Below are 18,353 nucleotides of genomic sequence, written 5' to 3' on the forward strand. Positions count from 1 at the left end.
GGAAGATAAAAATGAATGAGTAAGAACAACAACAAAAACCCCTACAAAATACTGAACAATGGACTCTCCGTACAGTGTACTAGCTTCATTCTCTAGCAGCTACAGATGGAGCAGTCATAGATAAGCAACTGAAAAGATATATATAAGGGATGGGGAAACATGTCTCCAGTAGAACTGAAAAACTTCCAATGCAGCTGAAATCTTGAGAGTAGTTGGATTTTATTTCTGAAGATAAACCACTCAAGCTGCAACTTGTAGATAAAATTTTTGTGAAGAGTTTCAAAGTGTACTTTCACATTAAGGAATGTAGGTTTCTCTCTTCCATCTCACAGAAATAAATCTTGAAAATAGTCATCAAATTCTTCTTCTCTATTTAAAAGAAAAAGTATACATACTGATTAAAATCCACTATTATAGAAAAAAAATTACTAGGTGACACATTGTATGTAATTAATGAAAATAAAATATTTTAACTCAATATAATTTAATTCAATATAAGATTTTTCTATATATTGATATATTTCAAGATTCAGCCATCAAATAATTCTTAGCTTTTGGAATAATCATAATTATACCCAGACTGATTAAATTTAATATGTTTTATATGTTGCCACCTCTCCCTAAATGTATTTATTACCTAAGATTTTACTTTAAGGTACATACTTTGTGAAATGTTACTGCTTCTCTTTACTTTTTTGGTTGACTTTATAACTTCTCTGTTCATTCTCACTTCAAATTATAGTCTGATCAAGAAATGGATGAAAAAGAAAACTATTTTCAGGAAAAGTATAAGTCTTACTCCTAGGAATGGGGAAAATCTGCTTAGGCTGTAGGTCTTTATTGCTCTGGGGATAGTAAATATATATTTGTAGAAGTAAATATCATGTCTAAAACAATGGATCAAACTCTGAAAGGGGATACTAAATTGTATTATAATGTGTTAAAATACTATGAAAACTGTCAAGTACTAAATAAATATTAGCACTAGGAACCAGAGTGATACAGGAAAATACCACAGGGTTTCAAGTCAGACAATGTTTAAGTTCTAGCTCTGTCACTTATTAGCTTATATGAGCAGGTTACTTAACTTCTCTGGGCTCAGTCTCCTTGTTTGTACAAAGGAGAACATTATATTTCCTCACAGAGGTGCTGTGAGGATTAAATGTATATATACACACACAGTTGCTTTTCTTCCTTCTGAAACAGGAAATCAAACTGGAAAGTTAAATCCAGTCTACCAGTCTCTTCAGAAAAAGTTCTTTTAGATTAGAGATTCATAATAGGACTCCATTATTTGGTTTTAAATAAATGTGAATGCTTAAAGCCATTACACCCATGTTCAAATTTAAAAAAAAAATCGATTTAAGAAATATCTACAATTTGGTATTCCCCATGCTGTTGTCCCTTTTCCCCCAGCATGACAGCCAAATGCAGTAAAATTTTTAAAATTGTAGTAAGAACTTTATTAGGAAATTAACTGAGTGGCGCCTGGGTGGCGCAGTGTTAGGCGTCTGCCTTCGGCTCAGGGTGTGATCCCCGCGTTCTGGGATCGAGCCACACATTAGGCTCCTCCACTAGGAGCCTGTTTCTTCCTCTCCCACTCCCCCTGCTTGTGTTCCCTCTCTCGCTGGCTCTCTCTCTCTGTCAAATAAATAAAATCTTAAAAAAAAAAAGGAAATTAACTGAATCTCTGTGTAGGCTTAGATGTTCAGTACTTGATCAATGTCAAGTATATTTATAAGGTCACAAAAAGTTCTAGATGATAGGAGTCTTCTTAGGATTTACTCAAGTATCTCTACTGCCTAAAAAGTTGAGCTGATCTGTCCATTTCAGCTATAAAGTTCTTCAACGGGAAGTTATACCATTAAAAGTTTAGTCCACAGTTTACTAGGACAGCAATATTTTATTTACAGTAATAACTTTTTTTTAATCTGATCTATAATGACCACACATTTAGGAATTCTTTACATCGCTGGAAAAAAAAAGTTAATGTCACAGAAAAAAAGTGATCTTGTTTAAAAAACCTCTTTCCAATACACCTGAATTCTACTACACTGAAACATATCATAATTAGCAAGATGTTTCATAATCAGCTTAAATTAGTGAATTATGACTGACTCAAAGGTATCTTTCCATTATGAACCAATATGCCTAAAGACTAACAAAATGGGACTAAAATTTATTGAGCACTTGTATTTGTAGGTATTGTACCAAGTGCTTTACATTCTTTATTTCATTAAATCTTCACAATAAACTCTATGCAGTAGGTATTATTTTATCCTCTTTTAACAGATAAAGCTCAAGTGCTGAACATCCCAGTATATGACAAGAGTTGATAAAATTCCAGCCCACACCCAGACAGCTCCTCCAACCCAGGGCAGATAACAATGTGTACACTGAGTTATCTGTCTTTGGGGGGCTAAGGTGGTTGTTGGCAAGTAAACTTTTACCGGTACATAAACAGCTTCAATGGGCTCCCTGGACAAGTTTATGATAATCAGAATATCAAGAATAGGCTGCTCTGGAACCAGTAAGCAGCCTTTCTCTGAAGGATCCTAAGCAAAGACCAGAGGGTCATTTGTCAAGGTGAGCTGAAGAAAGATTTACTCATCGAGAGGAAGCTGGATGAGTTAGCTGTTTATGGCCACAAACAATGACTGGGAATAAACTCTGATCTTACCAGGCTAGGAAGTCCTTGGCATTAAACAGACATTCATGATGATAAGCTTTTTCATTAATTGTTATCAAGAGTGGCTGTGGTTGTAGCTTCCTTACTGATACAAAGGGTATGCATTATCTATTAATATCAGGACTCACTGTGATTTTTCATCTGTCTCTGGTAGGGGTCCCTTCCAAAGCTCAGATTCTGAAGTACCTTCTTCTTCATCAGAATCTCCTGTTCATTTAAAAGAGATTTTTTAAAATGTATTATATTTAAAACATATCTTAAACTAACCACCAATGCAATGAAATTAACTTCAGATTTAACTGCAGTTTAGTTTCAACTTTTATGGCTCTGAAAATGTAATTCACTCTGTCAGACCAATAAATTCTTTTTAAAAATAAATAACCTGAGATATACCAAAGAATCTCAGCAAAAAGACCAAGGAAAGTCTCATGGGAAGTTCTAAATTACATGGAGTTAAAGTGGCAATTCCAATATTAACTCTTGTAAAGGAACAATCTTTTGCAATATAATTGCCTTTGATTTAGTTTCTTCTTTCTGTTGGCATACAAAAGATATGCAGGTTAAGATTTTTGTAGAGTATATTTACATTAGGATCAAGAACTCAAGAAATGAACTAGTATGTAGGACCAGTTAGTTAAATTATGAAAAAATATTGTCAGGTGCTTTTAAAAATTGATGTTGATTAAATTAATTAAAAGAAGCTAGTTTCAGTAAAGAAACAGACACACTCATACATTGTTAGGAGTAAAAATTCTGTAAACTTTTTTCCTGAGGAAAATCTAGCAATACAGATCAGTTTAAAATGTACATATCTCCTTTGACCAGCAATGCTGCTTTTAAGAATTTATTTACTTAGAATAAATAAGTACCTGAGATACATGTACAAAGATGTTCATTAAATAACAACAATAACAACAAAAGAAAACAACCTATATCCCCACCAATTAGGGATCAAGGATTGGTTAAATTAATACTATATAGCCGTTAAAAAAAAACTTAGCATGTCTATAGTATTACCATGGAAAAACGTCTGTGCTATTTCAAAATTTTTTAAAAGTTACAGAAAGCATGCATGGTATAACCCGATTTATGATTACATATATGTATATATACTGTAAGTTTATAAGGACCAAACAAACTTAACAGTAGTTATATTACCTGTGGCCTAGGATATTTTCACTTTCTACTTTAAACATTTCCAAATTTTTTGTATTTTAAACAATGATCATGTATTGCCTTTAAAAACCAGTCAAAACCTAAAGATATTTCTATTTTTAAAATATAACAAAATAGACATGTTTCAAAAATCACCCTATATTAGTGAACTAAAAATTATCAAATACTGAAAAATATAAGGCAATAAAAGTATATGCCATAATATTAGTAAATAGTTCCTCTCCAATAAGTTAGTCTCAAAAAGAACTGACACAAATTCAGCCTGTCAATACAGAATGTCCCTTAAGCACACACAAAAATAAAACAGCATTGATTTGCCCACAGTGTTTTCAGCCTTTTACCTGTTGGACTTTGATCCTTGAATCAATATGCATGTATGAACTTTGGTCCTAACTGCATCTATTCTGGCACAAATTCTAACAAAAATGGCAGGGGAAAAGAAAAAAAGGAGAGGGATTTTATTTTGGGGCAGGAAGGGGGGAAAGGGAGAGGGAGAGAGAGAATCTCAGGCAGGCTCCATGCCCAGTGCAGAGCCCGACTCTGGGCTTGATCTCACAACACTGAGATCATGACCTGAGCTGAAATCAAGAGTCGACACTTAACCAACTGAGCCACCCAGGCACCCCAGGGGTTGTATTTGTAATGATCTACCTACAAAGACAAGATGATAAAATTATAAAGCCTTGGGAACAAGATTCCCACTCAATGACCACCAGCACTGAAACTGCTAGTGTCCCAAAATGAATGTGTGAGAGGAGAGAATAAAAGTGTTCTACTCTTATTTTTATGAAAACTCACTAACATGAGATAAAGCAAGCACAGAAAAACTAATTAGGCCTAATAGTTAACATTATGGTGTTACCCTGTTAATGATGTCAAAGAACAAAACCTACAAGATCTTTGAAAGTGGGCAGCTATGTAAAAGGCCTTACAATCACCTGTCCTCTTGTTCCCTTCAATACGTCCCACATGCCACTTTCCTACATCAGTTTTCTGATCCTAGACAATTCAGTTTTACTAAAAGATCGAAATCAGTTTAGAATATTATAAAATAACTCTCTTTGAAAGATCAAATGCTTAAAAAGTAGCCAAATATTGTTAGAGAAGCAAATCTAGACGACTGGACTACATGACCTTTAAGTTCAACTCTGTGAATCTATGCCCTCCTAGGTCCCTGAGAGTGACAATAACTAGAAACCGTCTCTATGGTAACTGCCACAGCCGGCAAGAGGTGGGAGGGGCACTGCAAAGGCAATCACAAGGAGCAGAAAAGGCACTACAAAGGTTACTCTTGTATCAGTGTCAAAGCTATGCAGCAGTTATTAGCAAGTAGGGATCAGAATGTACATCACTGACTCTCTGTATGGTCTTTAGCCCTTATGCAATGACTGAATCTCTTACTGCAACATCTCCCTGGACAAGTGGTTGTCCAATCTAAGCTCAAACACCTCACTACTTCCTGAAGCAGCCCATGCCTCTGTTCCTTTCTTCAGACAGTTCTAATTGACAAGTTTTTCCTTAAATTAAGGCAAAAATCTGTCTCTGGGCAATTTTTATCCAGAGACTCTAGTTCTGCTAAATAGCCATCAAAAATAAGTTTCCTACACAAAAGCAGTCTTACAAACATCTACAGTTTCCACATCTGCCTCCTCACCCCTTTCCTCCCATCCCTTCGCTTTTCTCCAAACTGAACATCTGTATTTCCTTCAACCTTCTTCCTATAACACAATTTCAAGTTCTGTCAACTCCTTGGTTATTCCATTCTTGACCTACTTTAAGTTTTCACTGTTGCTTTTAGAATGCAAATTCTAAAATGCAAAGTGCATATGATTTTCCCTGTATGTTTGAATAATGAGAACAGATCTGTCACCTTGGTTTTTCTAGATATTATATGATACCTAAATAACTTGGGTTTACTGAAGAAGTGGCAAGTCTCCAATTACGATAACAAATGGACAGGTCAAACTTTTACAGACTTAACTTTTGATTTGACCAATTCTAGAGAACAAAACACAGACTCTGCTTAATGTCTGTTTTTTTTTTTCCCCTTTCTGTAACAATAATAGCTACAGGTTATCAAGAACTTACTTTGTGTTGGATACATGCTTTACGTATATATTGTCTCATTTGGCTCTGATAATAATAAAACAAAGTTAAGTGTCTTTATGCCTATTTTACATATAGAACTGAGACATAAACAGCTCAAATCATTTAATGCAGATTTATAGAATGTATCTGCCAAAATTGGGGTATAAAATATGGACTTATATTTGATTCACTGAACAGTTATTGATATAGGTAAAGGGGCATAGACTTCATGGAATTATAAATCTGTGTTTCATCCCAGTTTTGCTATTAAACAACTACTAGATCTCTGGCAATTTATGTAAATTCTCTGGGTTTCGGTTCTCCTGTCTGCAAAATGGAATATTGTATGCCCATTATTAAGATTAAATGAGGTAGTACAAGTAAACCACTTGCTATTTTGGCTGATAAGAGTAAATAATCAACAAATTCAAGTTAAAATTCTTTTTCCCCACAGAAATTGGGTTTTTCTTCATAGATTTGGTTTTAATAATCCATACATTAAATGGTGGTAAAAGGGTAACAACATTATCCAGGTGGAAATGAAAGATAGTGTGGGTATACACACACACGCACACACACACATACACACATACACACACACTAGTTCAGCCCAGATAGCATGAATCTACCATTCTCATGCCAGGCTATGTTCTAGAAACTGTCACTACACTTCACCTAATTTAGGAAAAGGAGCTACAGATCAATTAGGATTTGCATGGGAAGAAACAAAGTATCAGTGCTTTAGGACACTTCAAATATGCTGAAAACAAAATTGGTATGAGCAAAATAATTTATAAGAAATACGTTGTATCCCTAAACTAGAGGAATGCCTCCACTGACACCTCCCTCTCCATTAAATCTTTAAACAGTAAATATCTTAAAATTTCTCTTTTTCTATTTTTCATAGTGCAAAATTTCTGATTACTAACCACTTAAAAATTCTCCTTAAGAATTCTATTAAAATGCTAATAATGTTTCTCTTTGAGAATGGTGGGATTTGGAGTAATTACTAATTTTTTTCTGAGTTTGCCACAGTAAATATATATTACTTTAAATCAGAAAAAAAAAATTCTTAAGTTCACAAATTTCCAAGCCTAGAAGTCTCATTAAGTCCAGATATTATAAAATGAATTAGATAGGCTATTGAACTATACTTTATTGTTAGCCCTAACCCTACTGCAAGGTCTTTATGACATTGTATTACCATTGAGATGCAAAGCTACTGTTTGTTATATCACAGGTGGATGCCCCTTTTATGAACCCACAGGAGAGTCTGCTCTCAGAACTCTACCTGGAAAAAGATGAATAACCTGCATATGATCATATGGGTACAATTAATCATTCTACTGGTGGTTCCCCTCTTTGGTTTGGTTGTTTGGAAGAACAGTGATAAATGTGTGATCTACCTTTGTGATTATGCAGAACTTTTTAGTAAACATTTGTCTGTGTTAATTTTACTCAAGCTTTACTTTGCTAGTCTATCTTATATGTCCATTATCCTGATTTTACTTTTAAAAACCTTACTTTATTGTATTTATAAGTCATTTGAATGTTTTTTGGAATGTTGCAAGGAAAATAATAATAAAATCCAATCTGGTTTGATACAATCTGGTGGAAACCACAGTACTTATTAAATAACTAACCAGTAGTAACCAGTTGCCAACATTTTACTTTCCATACACAAACCACACATTTCATTTGATAAGTCAAAATCACCAAATAACAGATTACTCAGTATACAATATAAGCAACATTTCTTAAATCTTAATCCACTTTCCCAATCCTTTTCCATTCCAACCTCATCCTTCTGCTTTTCTTCCGTCATATTCTATAAAGTGAAATTAAATTGTGTATCCATTGCATTTACTGAAGAAGAAATTTTATGCTCTTCTATTTTAAAATAAGAAAGTTTAAAATGTTCAAAACTGGAAAAGAAATCATACACTTTTGGTACTTTCTCTATGATTTTTTTAGTACAAAACCAAAAAATAATGTATCAGAGCAAGTCACAATTGATGAGAAACCCAAACTGAATAACTTGAATCTATACATTTTTATTTAATAAAGAAATACTAGATACTTACTGTTTACAGAATTTTCTGATTTCTTTGAGGATGAATGCCCTGAAAAGAAAACAGCATGTTTTGTTAAAAATCATTTTGCAATGGTGTAACAGTTATAGCTGTAACCAGAATTCTCCTAAGAGTCTAGTTTACTTTATAGTCTTACAGAAAAGCTCCTCACTGTCTTCTAATTTTTCATGTTCCTCAAACTTATCTAATTAAAATGTTAGGCTCTTTTAGGCAGAGGTATTTTATGCCTGGAATATATCCCACAAAGCTTAAAAAATATGAACACCTGTAAAAAAAAAAAACTCATGTTGCTAAAAAAGAAACCTCATAGATTAGCTGCAATATAACCATATTTTATCTATAGATGTTCAACATCTGAAAGCAGTTTATAAATACTCATTTTTCACAATACTTTTTCATATACAGATGAGAATTCTTAGTAACTAAAATTCACACAAAATATTATTTCATAAAACAAAGTTTCAGTTCTACAAGTTATCCAATCAGAGAAACAGAAAGAAAAAAGTACTAAAAGTCTACTAGCATAATTTTAAAAAATCATCACTCTACGGAGTCTCCTGTAGTAAGACCACAAGGGAAATAATTCTGAAGGCTGATAAATCAAAAAAATGACAGCTAAGAGATGGAGAGTACCAATTCCTCCAACCTCCTTGGATAGAGATCTCATAAACCAAAGCTAATGCATACATGGCCCCTTTCAGGGCCAATGAAGAAGGTGTCAGAACCACAGGGTAAGGACTCCACAGGAAGCCAAGGCCTGGACTGCAGCTTTAGGTTATTGTTTCCTTCTGTTTTGTTTTGTTTTTAGCTTATTGTTTCTTCACTCTGATTTCCCACTCATCAGAAAGCAAATAAAAATACAGCTAAGCTGGTGACAAATTCTTCTCTGTCATGTGAGGAATATAATACCCTTTTCCAAATGTCTATATGTAAAAAGAGGTTAGGCTTACTTTGGAGGCCTAAGGACATAAGTGGCACCGAAGGAAAGAAATTGTAGATTTGGGCTAAATTAGTTAAAGAGACACCTGCTAGCAATTACAACTAACTGAAATGTAAAAGAATATTTTGGATGGTAGTAAGTTCCTCTTCCCTGGAGGTGCTGAAGCAAAAGCAGAACAAGTACCTGATATAGAGGAGTACATCTCAAACTCTATGGTACATATGAATCATCCTGGAACTCAAAGTGCAACTGTAATTCAGGAGATTGCGGAAGGGTCTGAGATTGTGCACTTCTAACAAGTTCCCAAGTGATGACAATGCCAAAGGACCATACTTTGAAAAGTAAAACCACAGAATATCTTTTTGGTCATGATCCCAGAGCAGATCTCTGATGTTTCTTTCAATGTTGAGAAACTGCTGTTTCACTGATTCACTCACTCACCCAACATTTATTGAACACCTACTATGTGGAGAAAGCACTGTGCTTAGAAACTGGAGATAAAGAATTAAATAAGTCACACGGTCCCTTCCTTAACAGAAAATAAATTATTCCAAAGATGACTGATATGTATCTCTAAAGGAGAAGTGCAGAGTGCTACTGAAATGTGTAACAGAGACCTAAGCTTGCCTGGAGGAAGGGGGTGAAGGGTGTCAGGAAAGGCCTTCCCAAAGAAGCGAGCTTGGGGATGCAGTGGTAGTGGTGGGAGCGATAAGATCTTCAACTTTCTGCCAAGACACTCTACCTAAGTACCTTGTTCTGCTCAGACCTGCCAAAGCAGACTGACTGGTCCTCAAAGTCAAGCTGTTGGTCTTACATTTTCTCTCTATCCATTCATTCAGCCATCAGCTATCCAATTATCCATCCATCCACCCCCTTACTTTTTGTATGGTTGTAAACTGACACTACAGGAGTAGGTGGGATCATACAGGGAGAACAGAGAGAAAGAAGGGAAGTTCAATAAGAGCCTTGGGCAACTCCAACATCTAAGGGTAAGACTGAGGAGGACCTATAATCAAGAGGCAGAGGAGAGGGGCGCCTGGGTGGCATAGCGGTTAAGCGTCTGCCTTCAGCTCAGGGCGTGATCCCGGCGTTGTGGGATCGAGCCCCACATCAGGCTCTTCTGCTATGAGCCTGCTTCTTCCTCTCCCACTCCCCCTGCTTGTGTTCCCTCTCTCGCTGGCTGTCTCTATCTCTGTCGAATAAATAAATAAAATCTTTAAAAAAAAAAAAAAAAAAAGAGGCAGAGGAGAGGCCACAAAAATAGGAAGGAAATCAAGGAAGTTTTGTCAACAGTTCAAATGCACCTGAGATTTTAAGCATTTATTAATTACTACTCAAATTTGGGACAAATTAAGGTGGTCTGGCTATAAAGCATCACATCAAAATCAAGCTAGTTCCAGATGATCCCAGGTACAAAGATATTACAGAGTTCCACATGGTTTTCCTAAGTTTGTTAAAATGTCATTTTCTGCTTTACGCCACGGAAGTTGAAAAGAAGAACTTTATCCTGTACTCTCTGCTATCAAAGGTGCTCTAAATAAAGAATAAATGAGAAACCGTTATCTCAGTTCCATTCTGCTTTGGTTCTCTATTCCTGAAGTTGTCCTGAAATAATCTTCAAAGTCTTTCATTTCCTCATTCTTTATTACTTACACCTTACATGTGCTAGTGGGGTGCTGGGGATACTAATTAGAAGTACTAATTTAAATTCATGGTCAGGGATGGAATCAAGAAAGGATCAGTGACATTTAAACTTAGACTCAGAGGATTAGGATGGGACCTGGCAGTGGGGGGAGGGGGTTAGAAAGAGAGGAAGCAGCATCTACATAGTCCCTAAATGGAAAGAAGTTTGGCATTTCCTAGAAACTGAAAGGCTGTGAGTGTGGAGTGTGAAAGTGAGGTGGAGCGTGGTGAGAAACAAGTGTTGTATGATGGATCATATAGAGCCCTTGGGCTTTGTGCGGATTTTGGTACTATCCTAAGAACAACAGGCATCACTGCTTTATTGAGAATGCACAAAGGGGAGAGTAGGTGGGATGACAAGACAGTGGCAGAACTAGTAAGGACAAGAGAGCAGTAGTCTAGATGAGAAAACATGGTAGTTTGAATTAGGGTGGAGAGAACTTGAGAAATACATACTCTGGGGGTAAAACTGACAGGATTTGGGGACAAATTAAACATAAATAATGAGAAATAAGATGTCGAGGATAATTTCCAGATATCTGATTAGTTTTTAGGTTGACAGAGGTGTCATCTACTGAAATATGGACCACTACAGGGAAAACATCTATAAGGAAGATCACATGCATACGTATGTATAATCTGAGGGTTCCAATTCCATACCCAATCCCGAGTATCCAGCTACTTAATCGTCTGCTTTGAAGGTACTAAACAAGCTTTCACAAGGTAGGAATTATTCTTTAATTTGGAATATGTAGTGATTCACATGGTATCATACTATGATAAGAATAAAATATTATGTAATACAATAACAAATACAATAAAACTCTCAAGTATGATACATTAAACATTTTTAAAACAAAAATTTTTCAAACCCAAATGGAATTTTCACATTTATTAATTAACATTTATTTTGGAGTTGGGAAATGATTTAGACACAAAAAGGCATTCTGCTTCAAATACTGTTTCTCAATAAACAAGAACAGTATTTTCCTCTCACCATCTAGTCGAAAACTTGGCGATACTATATGCTTGAATATGTTATGATTCACTAAAGTACATGTAAGAATGAAACCTAGCTAATTATCTTCATAGCTGGAGCAAGGGAGCCCTCTCCTGTCCAAGTATTGTGTTAACATTTGGCTGAATCTAATGTAATCTATCACTGACTACATAATTTAAGTTTGATTCACTCTAAGTTATAGCCAATTTGACTCTATTATGGACTGAAAAAGAAACTAGCAGTAACCTTCATAATAGCTAACTACACGCCAAGCACCATGCAAACTACTTATATCCTTTATCTCCTTTCAACTTCTGAACTATCCTGAGCTAGGAACTTGAGTTAGCATAACCATTTTACACATGAAGAAATTACAGCTTAGAGAGTTTAAGCACTACTGAGGAAGAAGTACGTGACTGACTGATGGATTTGAATTTAACAATTATTTACTAAGTGTAGGTGCACAGCACCATGCTAGGCTCTGAGGACACATATATATTAAGCTCCATGATATCAAGAAGCTCATAAGCTAGTGAGAAAATCACATAGGCCATGGTAATGAAATCCCAGTGTTATAACTTTATGCTGACTCATAGATTATGTACTGTTTTACAGCGTTCAAATGCCTTTCACTCACATCACCCCTACTTATATGAGGAATACCGAACTGAAGAAGTTCAGGGACTTGTTCAAGGTAACGAGTCTATAAGTGACAAAGTGAGGAAGGAGAATATTGTTTGCAATATTATTACCATCTGCTTCAAAAGAATTAAAACCAACCTTGTTCTTGAAACTCTTATAAGTTGCTGTAAATGCATATCTTAATTCCCCAACCAAGGGGCGCCTGGGTGGCTCAGTCGGTTAAGTGTCCAACTCTTGATTTTGGCTCAGGTCAGGATCTCAGGATCCTGAGATCGAGCTCAGCATCATGCTCCATGCTGGGCTCCGGCTCCACGCTGGGCATGGAGCTTGCTTAAGATTCTCTCTCTCCCTCTCCGTCTGTCCCTCTCCACTTCTCTTAAAAAAAAAAAAAGTATCAATTCCCAAACCAGTTTTGACTACTATAAGATTTATTTATTTTTCATTTGGGAGGGAGAGAGAGAGCAAGCGAGGAAGGGGGAGGGCAGAGGGAGATGGAGAAAGAGAAGCTTAAGCAGGCTCCATGCCCTGCACAGAGCCTGACTTGGGGTTCGACCTCATGACCCCAAGATCATGACCTGAGCCAAAAACAAGAGTTGGACACTTAACCGACTGAGCCACCCAGGTGTCCCCCCCTTTCAACTAGTATAAGACAGAAATCTACATGCATTCACCAAATAAATTCTATATTTGACACATTTAGCAGATTACATTTCATGTTAAAAAATGTGAGTAGTTATTATATTTTAATTCCCTTGTACCTTTTTCCTTTTTCTTTGAGGTCTCTTCTGCAGAAGATAATCTGGATTTTTTATGTGATGACTCCTCATAATCTTTTTTGATTTTATCCTTTCTTTTTTTTGACTTGACTTCTTTTCTCCTTTATGTTGAACAATAAAAAATTAAAGTTAACTTTTTCAACTGACCATTATGAAAAATAAGAACCAAAGAGCAAAATAGTCAAATCAGTTAAAGTAACTTATTTTTACAATGTAATTTATATAAGAAAGTCTTAAATGAGTCTGTAAATATTTTAGGTTAGTATATTAATTAAAGACAATACTGTAAAAAATGAAGCCTAAAACTCTGAAACAAATTTTTTATAAGTTCTATCTACAAACCTTAGTAAATATAAATCAGTTTTACTCATTTCCTTCTTTTTATTTTCTATCAGTTAGCCATTTTTTTAATTACAAAAATGTCATTTCCCTCCATGTAATTCATAGCTACCTATACTTTGAAAAAACACGTAAAAGAAGAAGAAATGCTGTAACAGCTCTAAACCACCAAGTAGAAAATTCTTCTGTTAAGAATAAAAGAATACAGTAAAGGCATAAAGGAATGAGGATGGAGGGGTTCACTGTTAACGAAAATGTCTACTTTAGACCATTTGCCCTTTTACTGCTGTAGCTTAATCTCTTCTAGGCCAGGTTTACAAGGCTGCTAGTACCACGGTTGGCAAGTAATTGATTTTAAGTGGTTAAGAAAGGAAATACGAGATAGAAAAAGGTGATAATGCTGAAACTGGGACCAGGAAAGAAAATAAAGAGACAACAAAGAGGTTCAGTTTCAAGAAACGTGCTCATCAGACCTCCCAAATTAAGGTCCTTATACCAAATGCTGTAAGATTATTTAAGGCAGTAACCACTTTCTGCCTCTCATAAGAATCATTTCAATTTTGAAATGAAGCTCAAAAGTCAAGGTCAAAAAAACTCTCTGGTACCTAAAGTCTCACTGATGGAGAAGGGAAATAAAGGTTAGGCTATTCTGCCCTTCAACAGATGACTGGATTAAGAAGCTGTGGTCCATATATACAATGGAATATTACTCAGCTATCAGAAAGAACGAATTCTCAACATTTGCTGCAACATGGACGGCACTGGAGGAGATAATGCTAAGTGAAATAAGTCAAGCAGAGAAAGACAATTATCATATGATTTCTCTCATCTATGGAACATAAGAACTAGGATGATCGGTAGGGGAAGAAAGGGATAAAGAAAAGGGGGTAATCAGAAGGGGGAATGAAACATGAGAGACTATGGACTATGAGAAACAAACTGAAGACTTCAGAGGGGAGGGGGTGGGGGAATGGGATAGACTGGCGATGGGTAGTAAGGAGGGCACGTATTGCATGGTGCACTGGGTGTTATACGCAACTAATGAAGCATCAAACTTTACATCGGAATCTGGGGATGTACTGTATGGTGATTAACATAATATAATAAAATAAAATAAAAAAATATCAAAAAAAAAAATAAAGGTTAGGCTATTCAAGTAATCTAAAAAGATTCTGCCAATTTCAAGAATTTAAAAATTATTAATTACTTAATATACATTTTTAATAACTAAAATATGCTTTAATAAAGCATATTTATAACAGCTGATTTTAAAATTAATATACTGACATATACATTTTATAAAGTTGCAGAATCTCACTGTTAGACTTTCAACTATTATTCAGGCCTTGAAACTTGACCATCACAATAATGGAAGATGACAGATTTTGTCTGAACATCTTCAATGCCAGGGACCCCATTTTGCTTAACTTCCCATTTGCCAGGCACTATGTCAAGCACTTTACATGCACTTTCATTAATCCCCACGATAACCTTGGCATCCTCATTTTTAGAGGTGATAAAATTGGGTCTTACAGAGGTTAAGAACCTTGCCCAAAGAAGACAACTAGTAAGTGGAGAAGCTGAGAGGAATACACAAGGGTCTGGTTTCAAAGCCCATGATCTTATTTATATACACTGCACATTGCAGAACACTGATATTTCTCCCCCACTCAACATGACAGACACATTCTAGCTCACTTGACAGGAGTCTGATTTTAACATCTGAGATGAGAATAAAGGTATAGGATTCTGTGTAAGAATGACAAACTCCAAATAAAACATTGTTTAAATGAGACATAAGTGATACTCTATGTAGAACACCCATAAGACTCCACCCCAAAATTGCTAAAACTCATACAGGAATTCAGTACAGTGGCAGGATATAAAATCAATGCACAGAAATCAGCTGCATTTCTATACACCAACAAGGAGACAGAAGAAAAAGAAATTAAGGAGTCGATCTCATTTACAATTGTACCCAAAACCATAAGATACCTAGGAATAAACCTAACCAAAGAGGCAAAGGATCTGTACTCAGAAAACTATAGAATACTCATGAAAGAAATGGAGGAAGACACAAAGAAATGGAAAAATGTTCCATGCTCATAGACTGGAAGAACAAATATGAAAATGTCTATGCTACCTAAAGCTATCTACACATTTAATGCAATCCCTATCAAAACACCATCAACTTTTTTCACAGAGTCGGAACAAATAATCCTAAAATTTGTATAGAACCAGAAAAGACCCCAAATAGCCAAAGGTATGTTGAAAAAGAAAACCAAAGCTGGTGGCATCACAATTCTGGACTTCAAGCTCTATTACAAAGCTGTAATCATCCAGACAGTATGGTACTGGCATAAAAACAGACACACAGATCAATGGAACAGAACAGAGAACCCAGAAATGGACCCTCAACTCTATCCATGGTCAACTAATCTTTGACAAAACAGGAAAAAATGTCCAATGGAAAAAAGTCTCTTCAACAAATGTTGGGAAAATCGGACAGCCACATGTGGAAGAATGAAACTGGACCATTTCCTTACACCATACCCAAAAATAGACTCAAAATGGATGAAAGACCTCAACGTGAGACAGGAATCCATCAAAATCCTAGAGGAGAACAGGCAGCAACCTCTTCAACCTCGGCCGAAGCAACTTCTTCCTAGACACATTGCCAAAGGCAAGGGAAGCAAGGGCAAAAATGAACTACTGGGACTTCATCAAGATAAAAAGCTTGGGCACAGCAAAGGAAAGTCAACAAAACCAAAAGACAACTGACAGAATGGGAGAAGATATTTGCAAATGACATATCAGATAAAGGGCTACTATCCAAAATCTATAAACTTAACAAACTCAACACCCAAAGGACAAATAATCCAATCAAGAAATGGGCTGGGGCACCTGGGTGGCTCAGTTGGTTAAGCGTCTGCCTTCGGCTCAGGTCATGATCTCAGGGTTCTGGGATCGAGCCCCATGTCAGGCTCCCTGCTCAGTGGGAACCCTGTTTCTCCCTCTCCTCCCCATTTGTGCTCTCTCTCGCTCTATCTCTGTCTCTCCCTCTCTCAAATAAATAAATAAATAAATTCTTCAAAAAAAAAAATAGAAATGGGCAGAAGACATGAACAGACATTTCTGCAAAGACGACATCCAAATGGCCAACAGACACATGAAAAAGTACTCAACATCACTTGGCATCAGGGAAATACAAATCAAAACCACAATGAGATACCACCTCACACCAGTCAGAACGGCTAAAATTAACAAGTCAGTGAACAACAGATGTTGGCGAGGATACGGAGAAAGGGGAACCCTCCTACACTGTTGGTAGGAATGCAAGCTGGTGCAGCCACTCTGGAAAACAGTATGGAGGTGCCTCAAAAAGTTGAAAATGGAGCTACCCTATGACCCAGCAATTGCACTACTGGGTATTTACCCCAAAGATACAAATGCAGTGATCCTAAAGGGCACCTGCACCCCCATGTTTATAGCAGCAATGTCCACAATAACCAAACTATAGAAAGAGCCCAGATGTCCATCCACAAAGATGTGGTATATATATATAATGGAATATTACGCAGCCATCAAAAAAAATGAAATCTTGCCATTTGAAAAGACATGGATGGAGCTAGAGGGTTATCATGCTAAGTGAAATAAGTCAATCAGAAAAAGACAATTATCATATGATCTCACTCATGTTGGAATTTAAGAAACAAAACAGAGGATCATAGGGGAAGAGAGGAAAAAATCAAACAAGATGAAACCAGAGAGGGAGAAAAACCATAAGAGACAATCTTAGGAAACAACCTGAGGGTTGCTGGAGAGAAGGGGGTTGGGATGCGGTAACGGGGTGAGGGACATTGGGGAGGGTATGTGTTGTAATGAGCACTGGGTATTACATAAGACTGTGAACCACAGACCTGTATCCCTGAACAAATAATATAGTATACGTTAATTAACTGAATTTAAATTTAAAAAAAGAAATGAGACATAAGCATCACTTTATGAAGATCTGCTTTACAATACAGTTTCCAAGAATATTATGGTTTCTTAACACTGACTCCAAACTAAAAATTCTAGCATCTATCTACCACCCTGCAGAGGCCTACATGTTTAAAACTGCTTGGCTAGAGTAAGGCATGGCAAACTTCCAGTGTTCTGGTATATGTGTATGGTATATCACAAAGTAATACCGGATAGTCTATACAATCAATTAATTAAACCATCAACCACTCAAGTCCACATTTAGACATTCAGTGCAGGTAAGTGACTATGTCCAAGACTACTAAAGATTAACAATAGCATTTTAAAAGACAGTATTACCTGTGATGAAAATTTAATTTAAAGGAACATTCTTGGCATAATCCTAAAAAAAAAAAAAAAAGTGACACCACTGAAAGACTGAATTTGAATTAACTGTACTGCCATTTTACCTTTAATATCACACATTCTCATGATTCCTTATATCCCTTTTTCAGATTATCTGAAAAAACAATCTAAAAGAACAATCTGATTCACTCCCCCCAAAAAATTCATATGCATAATAAAAAGGGTAAAAGGATGCTTGAGGAATTGAAAACATTCTAACATTATTTTAGGAAAAAGTGCTGTCAATTTATTCTAAAAGCAAACTCTGTTTCACATACAGCATTAATGTGTGTCTCACATCAAAGATATCTAATAGCAACAGTGTGGGTATAGTCACTTCCTCTGAAGTGCTTTCAGAGTATTCAAATAGAAAAGAGCTTTTCAAAAAGTTCCACAATTGGGGCCTCTTCTTTTGCCTTAATCTCAGTTCATACCAGCTGACTTTTCCCCATGAGCACTTCCAGGAGCAACTTCTGCACTGGTGTGCATTAAGTAGCACATGAGGAAATTCTTCACTCCTATAGGGAGTAGGCAGAAAACTCTGAAGCACATTTATTTA

At 36.0% G+C, this 18,353-nt stretch overlaps 1 protein-coding gene across 4 annotated transcripts in view; it reads right to left on the bottom strand.

Moving 5' to 3' along the window:
• Positions 1-200: 200 nt before the first annotated feature.
• Positions 201-18,353, bottom strand: part of LOC100480232 (protein FRA10AC1) — a 38,858-nt gene continuing 20,705 nt past the window's right edge. For all 4 annotated transcript variants that reach the window (XM_034662966.1, XM_019796274.2, XM_019796273.2 and 1 more), the window contains 5 exons: positions 17,750-17,792; positions 13,070-13,188; positions 8,038-8,076; positions 2,818-2,896; positions 201-369 (listed from right to left, as the gene is read on the bottom strand). In XM_034662966.1, coding sequence (XP_034518857.1) covers positions 327-369; positions 2,818-2,896; positions 8,038-8,076; positions 13,070-13,188; positions 17,750-17,792 — 323 coding nt within the window. In that variant the 3' untranslated portion in view covers positions 201-326. The remainder of the gene's footprint in view (positions 370-2,817; positions 2,897-8,037; positions 8,077-13,069; positions 13,189-17,749; positions 17,793-18,353) is intronic.

The sequence above is a fragment of the Ailuropoda melanoleuca genome, chromosome 6, assembly GCF_002007445.2.
Source record: "Ailuropoda melanoleuca isolate Jingjing chromosome 6, ASM200744v2, whole genome shotgun sequence".
Lineage (NCBI taxonomy): Eukaryota > Metazoa > Chordata > Mammalia > Carnivora > Ursidae > Ailuropoda > Ailuropoda melanoleuca.